This window comes from Aethalodelphis obliquidens, unplaced genomic scaffold, assembly GCF_003676395.1.
Source record: "Aethalodelphis obliquidens isolate GAN/ISIS:26980383/991018 unplaced genomic scaffold, ASM367639v1 scaffold18, whole genome shotgun sequence".
NCBI classification, from domain to species: domain Eukaryota; kingdom Metazoa; phylum Chordata; class Mammalia; order Artiodactyla; family Delphinidae; genus Aethalodelphis; species Aethalodelphis obliquidens.
The window spans coordinates 16,101,226-16,123,252 of NW_020837962.1; the positions used below are offsets into that span (position 1 = coordinate 16,101,226).

Genomic DNA, 22,027 nt, shown 5'->3' on the forward strand with positions numbered 1-22,027 from the left:
TACATATAAGAGACACACCTAATATATAAAGTCACAGAAGGATTTAAAGTCAAAGTATTTGGGAAAAAAAAGATGCCAGCCAAAATCTCATCCAAAAAAAGGCTACTGTTGCTCTATAAATAGCAGACAAAATATACTTTTGGCAGAAAGGATCATTGCAGATAAAGAGGGTCATTATAGCAATATAATGATAAAAGATTTTGTGCTTGAGGGAGGTGTGACAATTTAAACTTGCATTCTCCTAATGACAGTCATAAAATATATAAAGCAAAAAATCAATAGAACCAAAGGATGAAATAGACATACCCACCATCATAATGGGAGATTTAATATACCTCTGTTAATAAATGAAAGGTCGGGCTTCCCTGGTGAGCCAGTGGTTGAGAGTCCGCATGCCGATGCAGGGGACACGGGTTCATGCCCCGGTCCGGGAAGATCCCACATGCCGCGGAGCGGCTGGGCCCGCGAGCCACGGCCGCTGAGCCTGCGCGTCCAGAGCCTGCGCTCCACAACGGGAGAGGCCACAACAGTGAGAGGCCCACGTACCGCAAAATAAATAAATAAATAAATATAAAATAAATGAAAGGTCAAGCAAACTGAAAATCAGTTACAACAGGAAAGATTTCAACAAGAATCCAATTAAAGAACTTGATCTAACGGATATGTGTAGAACACTGTAGCCAGTGTTAGAACATACATAATCTTGTCAAGTAGACGTGGAAACATGTATAAAAACTAACTTCCTCTTAGGCCATGAAGCAACCCCAGCAGTGGTTAGTACTACAAAGCGCGTTCTTTGACAACAATGCAATGGAGTTAGAGATCAATAACAAAAAGATAATTAAGGAACGCCCATATATTTGAAAAATTTTAAATGCAATAATAAATAATCATGGGTCAAAAAGAAAAATTAGAATACATGAGTTGAATGAAAATAAAAATATATGTTAGATATATAATTATACATATGTAAATGTAAATACATACAATACATGAAATCAAGTTAACTCTGGTGTTGCAGCTAAAGCAGGTGTGGGCGTTGATGACATTGGAGGCTCCCATGCCTCCCCTATTCTCTGGGCTTCTGTGTTCCTCCCTGCACTGTAGTCTCTGCCTCTGAAATCAGCCTGGAGCTGTGACTCATCCAATAGAATGTGTTGGACATGTGCTGTGCCGGTCCCTGGTCCCTGGTCCCTGAGCACCCTACCCCTGCTGGGCCTTGGAGTGGCTGTAAGCGTTCCTGGAATCCATGTGTCTGATGTGTTTATGTATTTTCTGAATTGGCAGATACAAAAGGCGTAACTTACATCATGTGGGAGGGGAGTAGTGAAAGTTTTCTTAATGTGAAAATGGGGCCCTTATAACGTTGAGACCTGCCTTAGAAGACAGCCTATTTTCAGAAGTAAAAGTAAATTTACATTTTCATTAGTGTCCTGGAGCTCCCCAAACAGCTCCCTTGCTACCCAGCCCTTGTAGCCTTTCATTTTCACATTAGGTAACTAACTCCCATCCCCTCGCCGGCCAGCCTCAAGCTTCCAGACCCATCTTACGGGCATTTCTAAAACTGGCGGTTTCTTTTCTCATTTATTCAGTTTCCTTTTATTGACTGCTGGCTCAGTCACAGAGATACAGGAATGAGTAACAGTGGTCTCACCTAAAAACCCTGCTCAGTTTTAGGGGAGGACATGAGCGGATTGGGCAGAGCGGGTGAGTGGGGAAAGGGCCACAAGAGTGGCCACTTGGTGTGCAGATGGCACAGTGCAGTCAGGGGGGGCGGAAGCTCCACGGTTCAGAGCATGAGGAGGGGGACGTAAAGGGACTTTGAGCCCTGTTTCACTCACGCTGCTTAATGAGGCAGAAAATGGAGACACTGTTTCACCAAGATTTCCACCAAGTACGGTTAAGTAAAACGAGTGTTGGCTGAACTTGGAAAACTCCTTAAACCAATTGAATAAATGAAGCACTGCTCTAATGAAAAGAACTCTAATTTCTATTGATGGATAATATCTTCGAGCTTTAATATATTTTCTGTGAAATACATACCTGTGCTCGTGCTTATGTCTATATATTTTTAAGGGCTCCTTTGGTTTGGATTTGGCTTATTACAAAGAATAATTTTAAACCAGCTTTAAAGAAACACACCTTCTCCCTCTACCTTTTTCCCTCCTCTCCCTCTTTTGCTCCCATGATGATTTTTATCTGTCCTGTAGAGGACCTACTGGCTGAGAGGTAGTAAGAAGTGAAATTGTACATACAAAAGGATATGCTGCCAAAGTTACTTTTTGTAGTCAGGCTCTCTGGAAATTGCAGTGCATTTTCCCATTGAAACAATGTTATTGGTGGCTGGCTGCCCACAAAAGCCTATTTAATCTCTAATGTCTGTGCCATATAGTACCATGCTAATTGTACTACAGAACACAACCGCCACCCTAGGTTCCCATGGATAAATGCATTTCAAGTTCAAATTGGGATTCCAGGAACACATTTCCCTTGCTTCCCTGAGGGGATGGCAGCTGCCTGGTCCCAGCTCTTGCCCACTTCCTCCTCCACCACCTCTATCACTATCATTGCTGATGCTCCGTGGTCCCGTGCCCTGGGCCTTTTCTCATCTGGGTTAGAGCAAGGACTGTCAGTGTGAAGCCATAGGTCGTGGCTCTGGGAGCCCGGAGCAGGGGACCCCAGAGGACCAGGAGCTGGAGGGAGCCCTGCGGGAGTGGAATGAGGGGTAGGGGCTTCAGTGAAGCAGACGGGAGGAGCTGGGGGGCTACCTCCTCCCGCTAATGAGCGCCCTATGTGGATCCCCTGTTCTCGGTACCAGAGGGCAGCAAGCTGCAGTGCCTGGGCCAGGGGCACCCCTGGTGGAGTCCCCGGTGGCTGAGGACTGTGACTTCCTGTGAGAGGGGATGGTGGCTGGAAGTGCTGAGATTGGTGTCCTGAGCACAGTGTTTCCCAAAGGTGCCCACAGCTCTGGTGGGCCCCAAGTGATTTGACTCAAACCATGCAAGAAATTTTTTTTTTTTTTTTTAGTGGTACGCGGGCCTCTCACTGTTGTGGCCTCTCCCGTTGCGGAACACAGGCTCCGGACGCGCAGGCTCAGCGGCCATGGCTCATGAGCCCAGCCGCTCCGCAGCATGTGGGATCTTCCTGGACCGGGGCATGAACCTGTGTCCCCTGCATCGGCAGGCGGACTCTCAACCACTGCGCCACCCGGGAAGCCCCAGAGCAATTTTTGTTTTAAGTGTCATCTCTTCATTTTTATAGTTACCTTCTGTTTATAGGAAGGTATAATGGTTTTCCATTTATGATAGCGATGTAAAATTTTTTTATTGGAATAGACTTATTTCAGCCAAAAGTGAACTGGCTTAAAGAAAATAATTAAGTACTGGAAGTGCATGTGTGTGAGGGACACGTACATGGGCCAGTTGGCCATCCTAAATGTATGTGTTTAGGGCAACACAGTGGAGCTGGCAACATGGAGAGGATGGGGAAGACTACGGTCAACGGTTTCCCCAGCCTGTCTCCAAGGGAGGGGTATTGGACACGTTATATCATAGACGTGACACCTTTCTAATGAAGTGTAATTTTCTGTAAAGATGGGGTTGGTAGCACCAGATGTCCTGAAAGATGCACTTCCATACTTGCTGCCACATCGCTCCCACCTCTTCCATAGGCTAACGTATCTCGTGCAGTGGTTGCCAAGATCCAGTAGCCAAAGGTGGGAGAAAACGACACCTCTTCATCTCACTTCTGGTACCTTCCTCATGTGTGCAATTGGAATCATTTCCGCAGGGAGAAGGCAAACCTTGCCATCACCCTCCACAATGACCAGGAGGAGATCATGGCCCAGGCCACCTTCGTAGACTATCCCAACTGGAATGTCGCCCCACAGGACGACTGGGTGTCCGTGTTCCGGGAGCTGGACAGTGAAATCCCATGCACAGTGAGTAACCATGCACGTTGCTTATGAGAACAGCTTGAATTTGGAAGGGAAGTCCTATGTTTGCATATAGGTTTTCTCAGTTTTTAGACTGAGCAGTTCAAAAGTCACAACAGAAAGTGTGTGACATCATGACAGACAGAAATGAACTTATCTGGTGGAGAGGGAAGGGGAGTCTGAGAGCAGGAAGCCTCAGAGGAGGACTGGGGGTGGGGCACGGCAAGGAATTAGTGGAACATCAGGACTGCGCTTCCCAGGCCTCCACGCTGTGCTCCCAAGTCTTTGACCTGCTGGGAGGGACCTGCCATTTACACATCTGCCCCTGAAATAATGACAACAGGGCCTCAGATTCAAGTCATGCTCTGTAATTTTCAAAGTGCCCTCATGGACTCTGGCTTATTTGATGTCTCCCAGCTGCGGACACAGGACACCCTGTCGACCCACAGAAGCCAGGTCATCGGGTCTCGGGGAGTTGGGCTTTGGTAGCCTGAGCTGTCCCTTGGCTGCCAGAGCCAGGCCAGCATCCGGGCCAGTTGCTGCAGAGAGCCAGAGGCTGAGGCTGCAACTGCGGGCAGCACGCTTGCCTTGTCGGTGGAGTTCAAGAGTGCGTCCCGGAGCCCTGGGGAATGGCAACGGTGTGAACGAGTGGACTCGTGCGCGCGCACACACGCAAACACGCACAGCCCAGCACTTAGTTACCCAGCATCTGTTCAGCTAGAGGCTGCCTCCCCCTGGTCCCCTGCGCTCGCAGTCACCACTGTCAGAAAATTATCTCAAGCTTGGAAATAGGCCAACAAGATTCTTTCCGTTGTGCTTGTACTTTTGATTGATTTTCTATTGACTGAGCTATTTTACAGTTCCGCAGGAACAGTGATGAACTGGTAGATTTTTGTTCATTTGAGATGTAAATAACTTCAGTGTGGTGGAAGAGATAACCTCAAAGGTTACAGTTTCTGGCCCAGTGGGACCTGAACTCTTTTGTATCTAGCTGGGCAATCTTCTAACATTTCCTCATTAAAACTGCCTGAAGCCAGCGTCTCAAGTGCAATGAATCGTTTTGTATCATCTCACTGGTCGCCTCATGGATTGATGGGTTGAATCAATCTCTGATACGTGCATTTTGTATTTGCATTAGGGTCATGATTTTATCTTTTTGAGAATTATAAATTAACATCATTCTTCCTAAATTCTTTCCCCTTTTGTTCCTTTTCTTATTCTTTTAAAATTGTTTCTTTTTAAACTACTTCCTTCAATAGTGTAGAGCTGGGCCGGTCCTGGAGGGTACATCAGCCATATGTAGCTATTTGGGCACTTGAAATGTGGCTAGTTTGAACTGAGATGAGCTCTGAGTATAAAATATGCACTGGCCATCAAACACTCAGTAGGAAAAAAAAGAGTATAAAATACCTTGTTGAGAATTTTTATATTTACTACTTCTTAAAAGGATAATAATGTGAATATATTAGGTTAAATAAAATATATTAACATTTATTTCACCTGTTTACTTCCTTTTAAAAATATATCTACTAGAAACTTGAAAATTACATATGTTCCCAGCATTTGTGGCTTGAATTATTTTCCTGTTGGACAGCATGGGTATAGAGGCTTATGACTTAATGGCTTACCTACCCCGGGGGTATCTGCAACTAAAATAATGATTTTTATCTTAAAGCTAAGGAATAAATATTGAACTGTAATATTTTTGATGGAAGAGAGAATTTGGGGGATAAATCAGCCAAGTCATAAACCATGCGCTAGCAAGGCGAGTCCTGACCAGAATGTAAAGCAGATGCCATGGGGTTAGGTGAGTCCACGCATGGGAAGTGCTCACATTGCGACATTGAACTCTCACTGTCGCTATTGTTATCTGGACTCTGGAGTTCGTGTTGCTTGCCTCTGGGGAGTTTTCAAGCTCATGAACTAAACTCATGATTCTTCTCTCGCCATTTTACGTCTGATAAACACCTTCTGAGTGTTCTTAGGGCACGTGCCACCCAACAGGAGGGGAGACCGAGGCACACGGATGTGCAGGTGGTCACCCAAGGCCATCTATGAAATTGCTCAGGAAACAAGAGACACAGAAGTGCTCCTGTTGTCCAGATCGAGGTGCAAGCACTGCCCTCACCTCACCACTCAGCCCCCTCCCATTTGCATTGTCTCTAGAATTTGAGGATCTGTCCATAAACACAGGGGTACTGAGCTGAACAGAGGGATGTGGGGATGTGTAGAGCAACTCCTCATGACCAGCCACTTAGAAAGTCTTCAGTACAACTGAGTCACATTGCTGTACGGAAGAATAATACAGTGTCGTAAATCAACTATACTTCGATAAAATTAAAAAAAAAAGTTACGGGGCAGCATTCTTTAAAACCCCTAAAGACGTGACCCGAAAGCCATATTAGAATCTTGCTACTTTGTTTTCCGCTCCCAGGTTTTCTGGGTCCCGAGCATAGTATTTGCTTCTGACTCTGGGAATGTTGAACAAAACAAGCCGTTGGATTCCTAGTGGGGCATCTGCCTTCCATCCTCCAAATTCATGAGAGGCGCTTTCCCTGGTGTCACTTGAATAGAGCAGCAGCTGCTGACTCCAGAGCCCCGGGGGAGGAGGATTGTCTTTCACTTGGGCTGAGGCGCCCTGGGGACAAGACCACTGAGTTCAGAATGGACTTCAGTCCCCCGCAGGCGCCCCCCTGCCCGCGGCCGTAGTGAGGCGGGAGGAAGGGCCCGACACGCTGGACTCATTTACGACCCCCCCTTTCCTTGAATAATTCCAAGCTAGGAGGACAGAAAGTGGCTCGAACCCTGCCTGGGTGTCTCCTTATTTTAGACATAAAATATCTTCCATCGACACCAGGCAGCTCTGTGCCATGGCTGCCCCCAGACCCTCCCCCTATCTCCCACCCCTCCCCTTGCTCTGACTCAGCCTCTAATCGTGTCCTCTTTTCTTCTGCAGCCTCTGAACACGTTGTTCATGCACCTCTTTGTGGCTGTGGACGAGTATTCTGTCGGCTGCTGCAAAGAGATTATTCGGTGAGTGGCCACGGCGTGGCAGACAGTGACATGGGGCAGTGGCAGCAGCATCGTAGACGAGACACGTTCATGTCTTTATCATGTCTTTAACTATCTGGATAGTCAAAAAAATATTTTTAAAGGAAATTCTTTGAGGTGTTCAATTTGCTTGTACTTTCTGGCTCTAGTCAAGCATTTACTCTGAACGGTGGTGATGTTTCTGAAAGAATACAATCCTTCCTTTGAATGGACGCCTTTAACTACCACTGTTGGAGGCAAACAGGTCACACGGTCATTTGAAAAAAATGGATTTGGGGGGAGGAGGGGAAGAGAAGAGGTCACAGGCTTGGATGTTTCTAAAAATAGTTTTCCTCAATCTCATCCTTAGACATGTTATTAACAGGACCGCCTGCAGAAACCTGACCCACAGGGCTTCCGCCACAAGGGGTCTCTGACAGGCTGCATAGACACTTGGGGGTGGTGGCCTCAGCTCTCACGTCACTTTGCAGTGTCACACCAGACCATCCAGATGCCAGGGCAAAGGTTAATCTCAGCAGAAACCTGGTGCACCGCGTGGACATGGTGCCTCGGTTCTCGCTGCCTCCATGGAACAGATAGAAGAGGGGTCATTTGGAATCCAGGGAAAAGCAGAGAAGAAAAAGGAATTGCCTCGAAGACGTTCTTGCCTTTGCAGGCAGGGAGCAGGGCACCCAGGTGGATCTATGAACGCCTCATTTTTGTAGTGAAGGCGTTCGTCTCGCCAGGTGCTGGCTAATAGGATTGTTGACACCCCGTCCCCTCCCATTCCCTCGCCAGGACCGTGTTCAAGGCGGTGCCAGACTTGCACTTCATATTCCTCATCGTGCCGTCCTACATGAGCCTCGGTAAGTCCTCCTCCACCACCTCCTGACCCCAGTCGCTAACGTAGGAAATTTGTGCTTAAAATGGGGCTTTGGGGATGGGACATAAGAACCACGGGTCTCCAGGTCCTCAATGTATAATGTGCCCATTCGACTGTAACAATTAAAACACACATTAGAATGGAAACTACATTTGCCCTGAAGTCCTAAAGTCATTCCTTGGTAAATCGAGGCCTCACTTCTTTGTCTCTGGGATTTAGGCTCGACTCTCATAACTGTGTTCGACCAAGTGGGGAACATTCCAAGCCTGACATATGATGAGGACTTTGCCGTGCACATATGTCACAGGCACAGCCACTACCCTCAGCTACACATCCGCAAAGCCAGGTAAGTGTGGAGCCGTGTCTTTTGCTACCTAAGCTTTACCCTGACGGTTACCTTACAAAGAGTTTAAAAATTGCCACTTCTTACAGTAAGTGATTATAGCTTGAATGAAATCGCTTTATAATACCCAGAAGCATTACTTCATTTGGAGATGTTTACAATTCCCCTTGATGACATAACTTGCAGGACTGAATATCTGATGAGACCCATTTGGTGCCGTGTGGTCAGCAAAGCTGTGCATTTCCTACTTAAGGGTTTCTGAAGACACACAATCCTTGGCTCCACACTGAGTGAAATAACTTTCAAATAAAACAAACATAGAAATGATTCTGCCTATTTAGTTTCCCCAGTAAAGCCCACCTATTTACCAGCATTCAGTGAATGAGGATTCTGTTGACCCCAAAGAGGAGTTTTCCAAGCTGAAAGTCTTTACCATCCATGGCCCACATGACATGCCTTGAAGGTCAGCAATCTCAAGGCAATAGCTGTGGCAGATTCTGTTTTCCAAAGAAGGCCATCTTCCGTCCTGCATGCTCTCCTGTAATGTGGCCTGGCCACTCTTCTCATCAAGAGGTGGGCTCCGTGTCCGCTCTTTTTGAGTCTGGGTGTTTTATGGCTGCTGTGACCCACACAGCATGGCGGAAGGGATGCTCTGTGACGTGGGAGGTTGGGAGGCTTCTGCCTGGTTCTCTTGGGATGCTCGCTGTGGAGGAGACGAGGGGCAGAAGTCTGACTGCCCTGAGACCACCGTGCCGGAGAGGCCACAAGTCAGTGCTGGGCCTGCAGCCCCAAGGGGCTACCACTGACAGCATTCACCATGTGGATGTGCAGCCCAGGAGAACCCCCAGTGTCTGCATCCCCGCTGACATCTGACTGTAGCCACATGAGAGACCCCAAGCACGCACTGCCCAGCTGAGTCCTCCCAGGTTTCTGATGCACAAAACTGTGAGCAAAATAGAACGGCTGTTTTGAAATAAGAGGGCCTATAAAATCATTTCACAAGGGTGGTTGGTTCCTTTATCAGTGAAGAGTAAGCTGTATCTTTTGGGGGTAACCATTGCCATATTTGTTTTTGTTTGTTTGTTTTTATTTTGGGCTGCACCACGTGGCATGCGGGGATCTTAGTTCCCCGACCAGGGATTGAACCCGTGCCCCTGGCAGTGGAAGCGTGGAGTCCTAACCACTGGACCGCCAGGGACTTCCCACCATTGCCATATTTGATGAGTGCTGCATTTCTTTAGAAAGTATAGAAACTAAATTTTTTAAAAAGCAAGAGCCTAATGTTTACCAGGCATGTAGTGTTATGGCATAATTGTTAAGAATTTGCAGTAATGACATGAGGTAGATCTTGATCCTGATCTTGGTTTTACTACTCACCAGATGGGTTAACTTAAAGAAGGAACTGGGCGTCCGCAGGCCTCAGTTTCCTCTCTGTCCCTGGGTGTGAGCATATTGTCTGCTGTATGGGACTGTTGTAGTGATGGGATGAGCTGATAAAAATCAAGTACTTAGCACGCTGCCAGTCACATGTAGGTGCCCAAGGAAATTAAATATTATTATTAATATTATTAGAGTTACCTGGGGAAGAGAGACCCATCTATGATAAACTGTGATGCTGTGTAGCTTGAAGGAGAGAAGGGCAGAGAGGGATGAAGACAGCTTCAACCCCCCAGGGCCCCCAAAATCTAAATGTTCATCAACGTGTAAATGTTCACAAACTGTGGTATCTCTGTACAATGGACACTACTCAGCAATGAAATGGAATAAACTACGTGTACGCACAATAGCATGGATCAGTCTCAGAAAGCTTATGCTGAATGAAAGAAGGCAGACATAGAAACAAAGACCATATACTGTTGATTTCACTTGTAAGATGTACAAAACAGGAGAGGTCAGATCAGTGGTTGCCTCTGGCGGAGGGAAGAGTGATGGTGGGAGGGATACGGTGGGGAGACAGTGCTCCGTGCATTGATCGGGGTGCACGCGGCACACGCGGCTGTCAAAGGTCATCCAGCTGCACTCTTAATATCTGTGCCCTGTACACTATATTATTATACCTCAGTGGGAAAAATGTAAAAGAAAAGAGGCTTCATAGAGAAGGTAGCCTCTGAATCTGGTCAGGAAGGGTGAGTCAGAGTTCAGCCAGATGGACAGATGGGCAAAGGCGTGGAGGCAGGAAAGCACCCGGAATGTCTGCTACCAGGCAGGTGGGCAGATGTGAGGAAGAGCAGAAAAAGTGTGATGAGCAGGCTTTAACTTGGAGCCAGCAGGGAGCACTGAAGTAAGGCATGGTATGGACTGTATGTTAAAAAGAACTGCTTTTCTTGTGGCAGTGGCTTGCAGGGGAGGAGCATAGAACAGTCTGGCCAAGAATGATGCTGGCTGGAATTCAGGCAGTGACGAATCAAAGAGGTCCAAGTTGGGGAATGGATCAAGGCAGGTGCATAGATGCAAAGAAATGTTTGAGAGGGAAGGTGCAGTTTGATTACCAATTGGTTAGATAAGTTGAAGGATGAGAATGAGTTAATGGTGACTCGGGGTTTCAACTTTAGGGGGGATGGTGGATTCATTAACTGAAAGTGGAAATAATAGCACTAGATGGACAGGAGACAGTTGGAAATACAGGGCTTCTCATGAATGAGGAGATCATGAGAATAACGGAGATGATCTAGTTGAGGGGGAGATTTTAAAGTGGAAAGCAGAGGATTAGAGCACAATTTTGAAAGATGAAAGTGAGCCGTTAATGATTGTAAAGAAAAATTGGAAGAGGGGTATTGTAGAAGTCAAAGACTCTTAAAGTGGCAAATCAAATAATTCGTAGGGAAATCAAATAATTTGAATACAAAGAAGAGACCGTTGGATTTGGTAATTTAAAAGACACAGATGAGATGAATAAAATTGATGAACTACTAGCTAAACTGACCAAGAAAAAAAAGAGAGAAAATATATCACCGATATCAGTATTGAAAGAGGTGATATTACAGATCCTATAGACATTGAAAGGATAAGGGAAGACTGCAACAACTCTATAAATTCAACAATTTGTGTTCAAACACAAACTACCAAAACTCATTTTAGAAATAAGAATAGGACTTCCCTGGTGGTGCAGTGGTTAAGAATCCGCCTGCCAATGCAGGGACACGGGTTCGAGCCCTGGTCCGGGAAGATCCCACATACCATGGAACAACCAAGCTCACGCACCACAACTACTGAGCTTGCGCTCTAGAGCCTGCGAGCCACAACTACTAAGCCCTGCGCGCCTAGAGCCCATGCTCCGCAACAAGAGAAGCCACCGCAGTGGGAAGCCCACGCACCACAACGAAGAGAAGCCCCTGCTCGCCACAACTAGAGAAAGCCTGCACGCAGCAAGGAAGACCCAATGCAGCCAAAAATAATTAATTAATTAATTAATTAAATTTACTTAAAAAAAAAGAATAACTTGAGTAATTCTATACCTATTAAAGAAAAGTCCAGTGAACTTTGGGTGAGAGGGAGGGTGACTGCCTGCCCTGACGCTGACCCCTCCCCCAGCCCCCACCCATCCTGACTTGCTTCTTCTCTTTTCTTTCCTCTTGTTGTTGTGGCTCTGAACTCTGCCCCTTCCAGGATTTGGGCCTCAGCTTTCTCCCAGGCTCATCCCTTTGGCTCCTCTGCACCAGTCTTGGCCATTCAGTCCAGTGCTCTACCTCTGGCCACTTGGCAGTTTTTTAAATTATGTTTTGAGAAATTTCTGATAATTAATTTCTTAGGATCTTGTAAGTAGTCTCACAATTGCTGTAATTTTGTCTTCATTTCATTTAGAAATCTCTCATTTTTTTTCCTGCCATTTGCTAATTAATTTGAGACATGGGCTCATTTAATAAAATGAATTATATTTTCAAATCAGAAAACATTTTAAAGAAAAAATTACTCATTGTTTCAGTCTTCTATGTGAGTATGTAACCATACATGCAAATGCAAGTATATGTGTGTATTCTCTCCCTCTCTCTCCCTCTCCCTCTCTCTCTCTCTCTCTCTCTCTCTATATATATATATATATGCACATATATGTCTATAGTCATGATAATATGTTCTGTTAATTGTATTTTCCACTTAAGGTACCAGCTCATCCACCTTCCAGATCAATTTTGTTCTTTTTCATGGCTGTGTGGTATTTCATCGTGTGGTTCTACTATAATTCATTTAAGTATTCCTTATTTATGGAAATTTGTCCTCTTTTTTTTTCTATAACAAGAAATGCTGTGGTAAACAGCCTTGTACATATATTTTTAAGCATTCATGCTATTTTTCTCTGTAGTATAGATACCTACAAGCGGAATTTCTGGGTAAGGTTGCATTAAACACTAACATTTAAAAATAGATACTACCAAATTATTCAACCAAAATAATCATGTCAATTTGTATCCTAACCAATAGAGTCTCATTTTCTTGCACCTTCATTTATGCTGGATGTTTCAGTTATTAAAACTGTCTCCAGGGCTTCCCTGGTGGTGCAGTGGTTGAGAGTCTGCCTGCCGATGCAGGGGACACAGGTTCGTGCCCCGGTCCGGGAAAGATCCCACATGCCGCAGAGCGGCTAGGCCCGTGAGCCACGGCCGCTGAGCCTGCGCATCCGTAGCCTGTGCTCCGCAACGGGAGAGGCCATAACAGTGAGAGGCCTGCGTACCGCAAAAAAACAAACAAAAAAAACTGTCTCCAATACAATAGTAATTTGTTGTTTTAATTTGCATTTATCCAAATACTTGTGGGTTTCAGTGCGATTTTACAGGTTCCTTTTTAAGTGTAGAAAATAGTTGCATTTAAAATAATTTCCAGTTTAGAAATTATCCAGATGGATGATTAAACATGTGCATGCAAAGCAGACAGTTCTTTGGGGGAGGGTAGAGGGGAATGGTTACAGTTGAGGTAGGCACATTTCCAGGTCTTTTTTGGTTTTTTTTTCACTTACTAGGTCACCAGTTTATTATAAAAGGATATAACTTAGGAACAGTCAGATGGAAGAAGTGCGCAGGGCAAGGTGTGGGGAAGGGGCTCAGAACCTCCGTGCCCCCTCCAGGCTCACCACTCTCCCCAAACTTCCACGTGTTCACCAACCTGGAAGCTCCGAATTTTCTTAAAGTGTAGGCAGTATACAAACTTTGGGTCATGGGAATTGTCATTTTCTTGAGGCATTTTAAAGCTTATATACTTTCGACATAGATATTCAGCAAGACATGATTGTAATAGAAAATTATATACAAATCTAATACTGAAACTGACATATGCGGAGGCAGCCTATCTCAAAATCCCCTATTTCTGGGGTAGGGGCATGAGTGGAATAGGTGAGGGAGATTAAGAGGTAAAAACTTCCAGTTACAAAATAAATGAGTCACGGGGGAAAAATCACCTATTTCTTTCACTTTTTGAAAAGTAAGTGGCATCTTAGCTAACTTACTCACAGATCCCCACTTGTCATTTCAAGGATGTAAGGCGCTGGAGAAGTCAGGTGTAGAGTGTGCCTCGCCCAGTGCTGGCTCCTAGAAGCACGTGGTAACTGGTGGTTATGAGCTGGTCTCCCAGTTCCCTCCTTCCCACCCCCTCCTTCCTTTCTTCCTTCTACCCTTGAAAACTTGAGTGTTGTGAGTGCTAACCTTCATGTGGACAGGCTGTCCTGGCCTGAACTAAACCTCACAATTCCTTTCCCTGAGGTCATGCTTATTCAGCCTCTGAGGGTGAAATGTCCTGCTGGTCCAGAAAATCTGCAAGAAGCAATTCACGAGAGGAACATAGTGCTGGTGGCAAAGCGATGACAGAGGGTACTTTGTAATGAGGAAGGGATGTTTAGAAAAAGAGAACTTTGTAGTATATAGTTGCGACATACAGAGATAACTGACATTATGAGAGTTGATGCTTTTGCTTGCAGAAGGGGAAGTGTAACACATTTTAAGAGGCCCTCTGTCCACAGCGTTCATATTAGACTTTTGATACTTACAGGTGTAGGACTTCAGGTATCTGGAAAATGTACTTATGTGGATGATCTCCCTCCTTAAGGATACAGGAAAAAAGGACACTTCAGAGTCAGATGGGCGTGGCCACGCGTCCGCTTAGGCTGCCTCATTTCTCTTGTTTCCCCCGCATTTATTTCTCAACATCTGTTTCATCAGTTGTTACTTGCACTGATAATTAATGGTGAAGAACACAGTTCTTAAGACACTAAACCAATGAAGAGTTTGGGGATGTAATTATCCTTCTGCCATTTACCTAGCAACGCATTCAGAGCCAGCGAATTAACACTGTAATCCCCAGTCCCATTTCTTTGATTTACCCATGTGGAAAATTGTGCTGTAATGTGCCCCTCTACTTAGACACAAATTACTGAAGTTCCTGTTCTGTATTTTGCATAATATATGAAGTAAAGCATAGCTGCTTCTAGACACATCTTTATAATCTGTAATGGGCTTGATTAATCATTGGTGGTGGATTTGAGATGTTCTCAGATTTAGAAGCTATTGGAATGGCCTTTCTGGGGGGAACCTACCTTTTTCACAAGGATAGGAGAGGACTCACTAAGGATAGGAGAGGACTCACTAAGGAAAGGATTGTGTGCTGTCAGTCAGTGTTGTAAAGTAATTTAAAGTTTCCTTTATGTAGTACTGCTTTTTTGCTAATAATAAAAATTAAGTTAGGTCAACATTTAGGACGTTAGGTCAATTTAGGACTTTAAAATGTAAGATGTGGTGTTTTTTAAATGCTAACTTCTCACCTTTTAAAGCAGTTATTTTTATTAAGCGTTTGATAGTCTCACAATTATTAGGAATCCACTTAAGCTTGACTTCTGAGCAATTTCATGTAAATGAACATTCTGATGCTTAAGTGATAAATATCCTAAAGCATTCGAAAGAAGTAGTAGGGCAGTTAGGAATTTCACCACTAGTCTTCTTGAGTCCTGATAAGTAACCCAACAAATAGAATTTGGTTCACAATCCAACTGGAACTATGGTGTGCCAACACAGACTTTTGGATCAGATCCCAGTGGTGTAAGTGCAGGGGCCTCTAATTGGCCCTGAATGTGCTTTGAAGCACTTCATTCCGAAGTCCTCCATAACTTGTAAAATCATGACATTTTCCAATGAGTAGAAGCTAAATGGCTCCAAGACCCATGTTAAAGTTTTGAATGGAATATACGGTTTAGAAATGATGGATTTGATTCTCCTAAAGAAGACCACTAGAGGTCACAAGAGATCTTGGAAAGAAAAAGGTGCTTTGTTTCACACAGCTGAATAAAAAGAAAAATCTAGTTGCTTAGCTGGCACCCACTGTAGGTTCTCCAACCCCAAGTTGAAACTGTTCGTGGTAAGGGTTGGTTTAAGCCAAATACATTGCACTTTTTAGCGCTACCACTAAACTGGATTCTCTGAATTTTTCTTTATTCATTGATTTCTTTTTTTTATCAACATAGAAATTTATTTGAATTCAAAATAATATGGTTATATTTAGGATAATATAATTATGTAAAGCACATATCATCGTTGGCTCTGAAACAGTTCTAAAGATGTTATTCTTTTGAAGTCAAAAATTATGTAATAAGAATGTACTGTACAAATGTACAAAAATATAAAAAATAAGTTTGCTGAGCATTGGGAGTTGTTACAAGAGGGGCACACCAGGGTAATGTAACAGAGTCCAAATTACATAGCATGCAGCAAGGAGTTCTCACCTTATCAGCTCCTGGAAAGTGAACCGGTAACCTCACAATGCACGAATACCACCACTGGGTTAACAGGACAAACTTTCTGAGGGACACAGGGAGAAATTCACTATACTTCCCCTTTCTCTAACTCCTTTCCTCACACCGATTTCTTTTCTTTCCTCCAGGATAGGTTTTATCCTGTGGGAAAAAAATTTGCTTTTATTTGTAAAGTGGAGTAAATAATATCCTGATTGGAGTAGGCAGCGTTTTAGCTGACAGTGCTCAGGAATCAAACTTTTGGAAAAGGTCAATCAGCTAGCTAGCAAAGACCATCAGTGGCTTGCAGAAAAAACCACAAATTCAGATAATATGTCCTTGCTAAATAGATAAAAAGAATAAGCAGTTAAATAAATATGGGTGAAAAATCCCAGGGTTTACTGTGACCTAGACAATCAAAAGCAGACAGGTGACCTTTGATTAAGCTCATTTACTTGTGGAGTGAGCTACAAGGGGCTCCAAGATAGAGTGTGGTTTCCAACAGCGTCCACAGCCAAAGGGCAAACTCAGAACGTCTCCTCCTCTCGTAGAAACTGGAACACGGAAGAGAAGTCTTTTTTGGAGTAGCCTTTCACGCATATCATCCTGTAGATCTGATGGGCCTGAGTGCCCAGAAGGTTTGAGCTGTTCGTGCTGGTAGCAGAGTCTTGTGTTAATCCCAGATCCTTAGCCATGAGTGTTGTTCCGAGTCTACCCTGATAGTTATCAGCCGAGGGAACTCCATCCGTCACCCCAGGTACAGGATTATAAGTGTCACTTGACCAACATCGTCCTGAGCTCATATTTAGGATTTTAGCCAGGAGTTTTGGGTCCAGCCCCAACCTGATTCCCAGATTCATAGCTTCAGCAGTTCCGGTCATACTAAGCTAACAGCAAGTTGTTGCAGATCTTTGCAGCCTGCCCACTCCCAGCAGCTCCACAACACACCGCATTGGAGCCCACGCATCCCAGCAGCTGTTGGGCAGCAGCAGCAAATTCGTCTGCGACTCCTCCCACCATAAACGTGAGGTTCGCAGACCGAGCAGCTCCCACACCACCAGAAACGGGCATCCGTGAAAACTGCTCCCATTTTCTCAACTTCTTTGGCCAATTCTTTCAAAACCATAGGATCAATAGTGCTGGAATCTATTAACAGTGAGCCTTTCTTCACTTTCTTTAGAATCCGTTTGCTCCAGAATAAGCTTCTATCGCATTGATGCTGGTGGGCAACACTGTGATAATTCTGTCAGCTTTTTCAGCTACATCTGCTGGGGAAGACACTACCTGTTCACGTGCATCTAGAAACTCTGCATGCATCAGGGAACACATCATAAATAATGAGTGGATAGCCATGTTTCATGAGATTTTTTGCCATTGGATTCCCCATGTTGCCTACTCCAGTGAATCCAACTTGAGTCTTAGAAGCCACTGACCTAGAACACACTGCTGCAAGGCTGGCCACTGCTGGTTGCTGCCGGCGGCTCCACGGAGCCATAACGAGGCTGCCATGCTGCCCCACCCCGCCTCCCCGTGGTGACTTCTGTGGCTCCCAGCTCACCCACTGACTGCTAGGGTGCGCAGTGCAGCGGGTGGGATCAGCTGCAGCTATTCACTGATTTCTTAAAGAACATGCACACATATATACACACTCTCTCAGGCTTAAATAAATACAATATTTATGGCATTTAAATATCAGAATCACTTTTCCAGTGGTACATTTTTAAGTCTAGCTAATGAAATTCGGATCCTCTCTGGTTGTGGAAGTTGCCATCAGACAGGAGAGAGGAGGCCATGCCAGTATTCTGAACGCAAAGATGGGCTGCAGCCGTCCTTACGACCCCTAAGCAGGAACTTACCATCTGTGAGTTCGCAGTGGTTTCTTTGCTGGCAAGGAAACAACGCACACCTCCCGCATCCAGGGAAGCCACCTGTAGGTTCTCCTCTAGGCTTGTGATGCTACAGAAGAGTGGTCCGGATGCTGAGAGGTCCACCTGCCACCACGGGACAGTGCCAGCCGGCCGGGCAAGTGCCCTGGGGTCTGGCATTGCGCTGCTCCTTGAAAGCCCCGTTCACTGATGTAGTGGAAGTGGTGAGTGAGTTTGTCCTCCCTTCTCCCCACCTCTGAGGAAGCCAGCGACAGCCACCAGGGCCCTGTCATCCTTCACCTTGCCTTCTCCTGGGTTTACAGGACACCCAAGCCCCAAGTGAGGTGTCCTGAGAGGCTGTTGATTTTCTTCAGCTTTGGATCCCACCCCATTTTCACTAGCATGTTTTTCAGAGTTTAGTGGACATTGAAGGGCCTGGAGGATCAAACCCGTTTCTATGGGATGGACCTTTTGTTTCCTCCAAACAAGTTAAAATAAAATAGTCTATAATCAATTACATTAACACGCACGTGGTCGCCTTCTCCAAGCACGTGCTGGCTGGAAGCTCCAAAGGAAGGCTGATCCTTATTCAGCGGTGTCAGCTTCATTGTACTTTGTGTTGGTCAACCCTAACCTTCATAATCATCACCACCTAACCTCTGGGGGTCACGGAAGTGCTGGGCACGTGGCCCTGCTGTGCCCAGCGGCTCCACAGGAAGCTGTGGCTCTCCTATCCCAGCAGCAGGCAGTGCTCAAATTTAAACATTTTACTGAATGAATTGTTTTCAGTAGCCAGGGTGCCTGTTTCCATGGGGCTGGACTTTGTCATATGCCATTTGAGACTCTGCGAGGCTGATGTCATACTTCATCATTAGCACCGGGGCTGATGCAAGATCATAAATCATCGATCACCCCAAGGAATGCGTTTCTTAGAACAAGTTCCTCTTTATCCGTTTTGGGGAAGGGCTGAAGGGAGAGACTCTTCAGAGCTCCACGATTTGGATGTTTTCTTCTTATTCCCAGAAGAGTAAGTGTTGAGGTGTGATTATGGATCACTTTGTCCACGGGCTGCCAAGGGCTCATGATTAGGCTTACGGCCCCGGGTCTCTCTGAACCTTTATTCCTGATTTTTATACCACAAAGTAGTATTTTTGTGTCCATCATATAGATAAAAGCCCATGGTACACAGTGATAGCTGTCTTGATCCACTTAAGAAGATTAGGATATTGAATTACTTTCACATAATTTAAAATAATTATCTCTGTTAATAAATACTGATGTGGACTTTGTTTTTTGGCAGGATATTTGAAAGTAGATTTGTTGGCTGTTCTCTCCTAGAATCTTCTTGTTTTGTTTTTTCTTAACCAATATCGTCCGGGACTCTTTTTACAGAGAAAAGCCATCTCCATTAGCAGCACCTTTTTGAGGGTGGTTTTGCGGGGAAATGAGGGTTTTTTGGAATGCACTGGGGCCTTCTCGGCCCTTCCAGCTGAGGTCCGGGGCTCTCAGGTGGAGGCAGCTGATGGGGGTTTCGGAGCATATCAGATGGTGGGGGGACTGTGAAGTTTCCCACAGCAGACGCTGCCAGGGGCTGACTGCCTGCCCGAGAGTGACCTTGAGGGCGTCCCCACACTGTACCCTCCCGCTCTCCTCGTACCTGCCCTTGTGCAGGTGAGACACCAAGGCTCAGCAGCGAGGGGACCGGGCCAATTTCTCAACCAGGAGAGGCAGAGGCTGATTAGAGGGCTGGGAGTTGCCAGCGTGGAGCGGGGGTCACTCCCCAGAGGCGCCCCCTTGGGCCACACGTCCGCACCTGCAAACAGGCCGAGCGACAGCACCCCAGCGCTGTCAGTGCGTGCGGTAGGGCCCCATCCATGTTGGCTGTCACTGTTGCCCCTGGGCTGTGGGCTCCAGGGTGTGCAGATGTCAAAGGTCGACAAAGCCGGATGCTGGTAAGGACAGATTTTAATCCGTAATAACCGTTGCGATAGGGGGAAACATCCAGGGTGGACTGAACTCTGATTTGTACAGAGGTGACTGGGCCTTTTTTTCTTTTTAATTTTAATTTATGTATTTTTGGCTGCATTGGGTCTTCATTGCTGCACGCCGGCTTTCTCTAGTTGCGTCGAGTGGGGGCTACTCTTTGTTGCAGCGTGCGGGCTTCAGTAGTTGTGGTGCACGGTCTTCAGTAGTTGTGGCATGCGGGCTCAGTAGTTGTGGCTCACGGGCTTAGTTGCTCCACGGTGACTGGGCCTTTTGAAGAGAAAAGGAGGGAAAATAAAACATAAATAAAACAAATAAATAAATAAAATTAAATAAAATAAAGAGAAAATGAGAGAGCTGGGTGGGTGGGGAGTGAGCAGGGTCTCAGTAGAGTCAGGGAAGTGACAAATTACAAAAAATGGGAAGGCAGGGTTGGTCCCTGTGAGACCCATCTGAGTCACTCACTAGCCATGATGGAAATTAGGCTCCTGCCCTCCCAAAGAGGCTGGGAGATGGGGCCTTATCCTCAGGTGTCGCTGGAACAAACAGGAACTTCTTCTGGCAGCCCTGAGCTTTCTCAGGCACGCACTTTAAGGGGGTCTCAGGTCCTTCTAGGGATGTGGCCTTGAGCTGTTAGGAACTGTTAGTGTTTGTTCATGTCTTTTCAAGCCTAGTGGAAAAGAGGCTCAGGGTGTACTAGGCTAGGGTCTGGTCACGGAGTCTTTGTCACTCATTAGATGGAGCTGCTATTAACATCAAAGAGAACATATTGGAAGATAAAGTGGGATGATGAAGATGTCAGAGTAATGAAATAAGGGGGAGGGAGGATAAAGGTAGTAGCTAAATCAGTTACACTAGAAAAATATAATATGAACATGGAACATTTTAAGAGAAAAGGACCAGGAAAATGTATAAGAACATCCCAGACAGGTAAAATAGAGTAGACTTAATCACAAATCTGCTGAAAAGAAGAAAGGAATGTGGAATATGGCAGCAAAATGGAGACCAAGGACCAGCATCCTCATGCTGTAAACCTGGTTCTTGGGTTTTCCTCTCCCCACGCCCTCTGGTGGTCGAGGTCACGGTAGAGGTCCTGAGAAGGAGGCTTGAGGTAGACGTGCCCAAGATGGTGAGCAGAGCTTCGTTACCTTCAAGCCAGCATCTCCCCCTCCATGGAAGTAGAGAGACATTTTAGGAGTAAAGGGTACCATGGGCCGGTTGGGAGGAATGCATAAACAAGCTTAAATATTCTTTACCTTAGTAATTCCCAGAGTCTTTATAACTGTGACGATCCATGAGGGACACTATAGCAGAAAAGTGTTTTTAGACAGTGGATTTCTTCTAAGGGGAGGAAGGGCTGCTGGGAGCAATATCATAGAAGCAGTGCTCCTTGGAGCATTTTTGGGACGTGCTGTGCCCACCTTGCTGTCCTTTGGCTCGTGAGCGATGCTGCCCTGCAGTCCACGCCCAGCAGGGCCGAGCGTGTCCCCTCTGCCTGGGACATACCACCTCCAATTCTCGACATAGCTTCGTCCCCGTCTCCACTCAGGTCTCACTCAAGTGTCACTCCCTGACCCCATCACTCTCCATCCCAAAGCAACTTACCACTCTTTGAAATGTTCCAGGTGATTTGTGTGTTACATTTTTGTTGTCTGTTCCCCCCATTAGAATGTAAGTTCATTTCGTGGGTGTGTTGCTCTATCCCTGGCATTTAGAACAGGGTGGCAGGAGCAAGCAGAGGAACCAGCACTGAATTTAAGCCTTTCCGGTAAACAGGGTGGAAGATCACGACGACCTCGTGCCAATATTCCTGCACCATGACACCATCCTGAAGGAGACTTATGGCGAATACTTCCTGGCTGAACTCATAGAGGCCCAAGATGAAGAGAATCATGCCATCGTGTGTGAGGTGCGTGATAAACCACCTGGGGGCCCGCTGAGGGAGAGGGATGACAGAAGTGAGCAGCCCTGGTCCCGGTTTGCTGAGCATCCCGGGAGCTGCCTCCCTCCCCCCTTCTAGGTGGTGTGCCCGGCCCTCCTCCCAGCTGTGCCATCACCCACCTCCCCAGGGTTCCCACTTTAGGTTTTCAGGTCTTACAAGGTCCTTCCAGATGCCCAGTCCTAACAGGCTCCAGCTCGAACTAGATGCAGCTGACTCCAAGTTCCTGGAAAACAACTCGGGCAAACATCTTAACGTTTGGGCTATGTGCCCCTTGGAGGATATGCCAGTCTTTGGTAGCAACAGTTAAAGCGAGCTTGAGCATGACAGTGGGCTCCAGGTGTG

At 45.9% G+C, this 22,027-nt stretch overlaps 1 protein-coding gene and 1 pseudogene across 1 annotated transcript in view; one reads left to right on the top strand and one right to left on the bottom strand.

Annotated features, from left to right (window-relative positions):
• Nucleotides 1-22,027, top strand: part of CFAP61 (cilia and flagella associated protein 61) — a 117,576-nt gene that overhangs the window by 7,227 nt on the left and 88,322 nt on the right. Inside the window, exons 3-7 of the mRNA XM_027118089.1 lie at nt 3,790-3,940; nt 6,891-6,967; nt 7,763-7,830; nt 8,067-8,193; nt 21,520-21,652. Of these exons, the coding sequence (XP_026973890.1) occupies nt 3,790-3,940; nt 6,891-6,967; nt 7,763-7,830; nt 8,067-8,193; nt 21,520-21,652 (556 nt within the window). The remainder of the gene's footprint in view (nt 1-3,789; nt 3,941-6,890; nt 6,968-7,762; nt 7,831-8,066; nt 8,194-21,519; nt 21,653-22,027) is intronic.
• On the bottom strand, nt 16,423-17,390 carry LOC113626589 (3-hydroxyisobutyrate dehydrogenase, mitochondrial pseudogene; annotated as a pseudogene).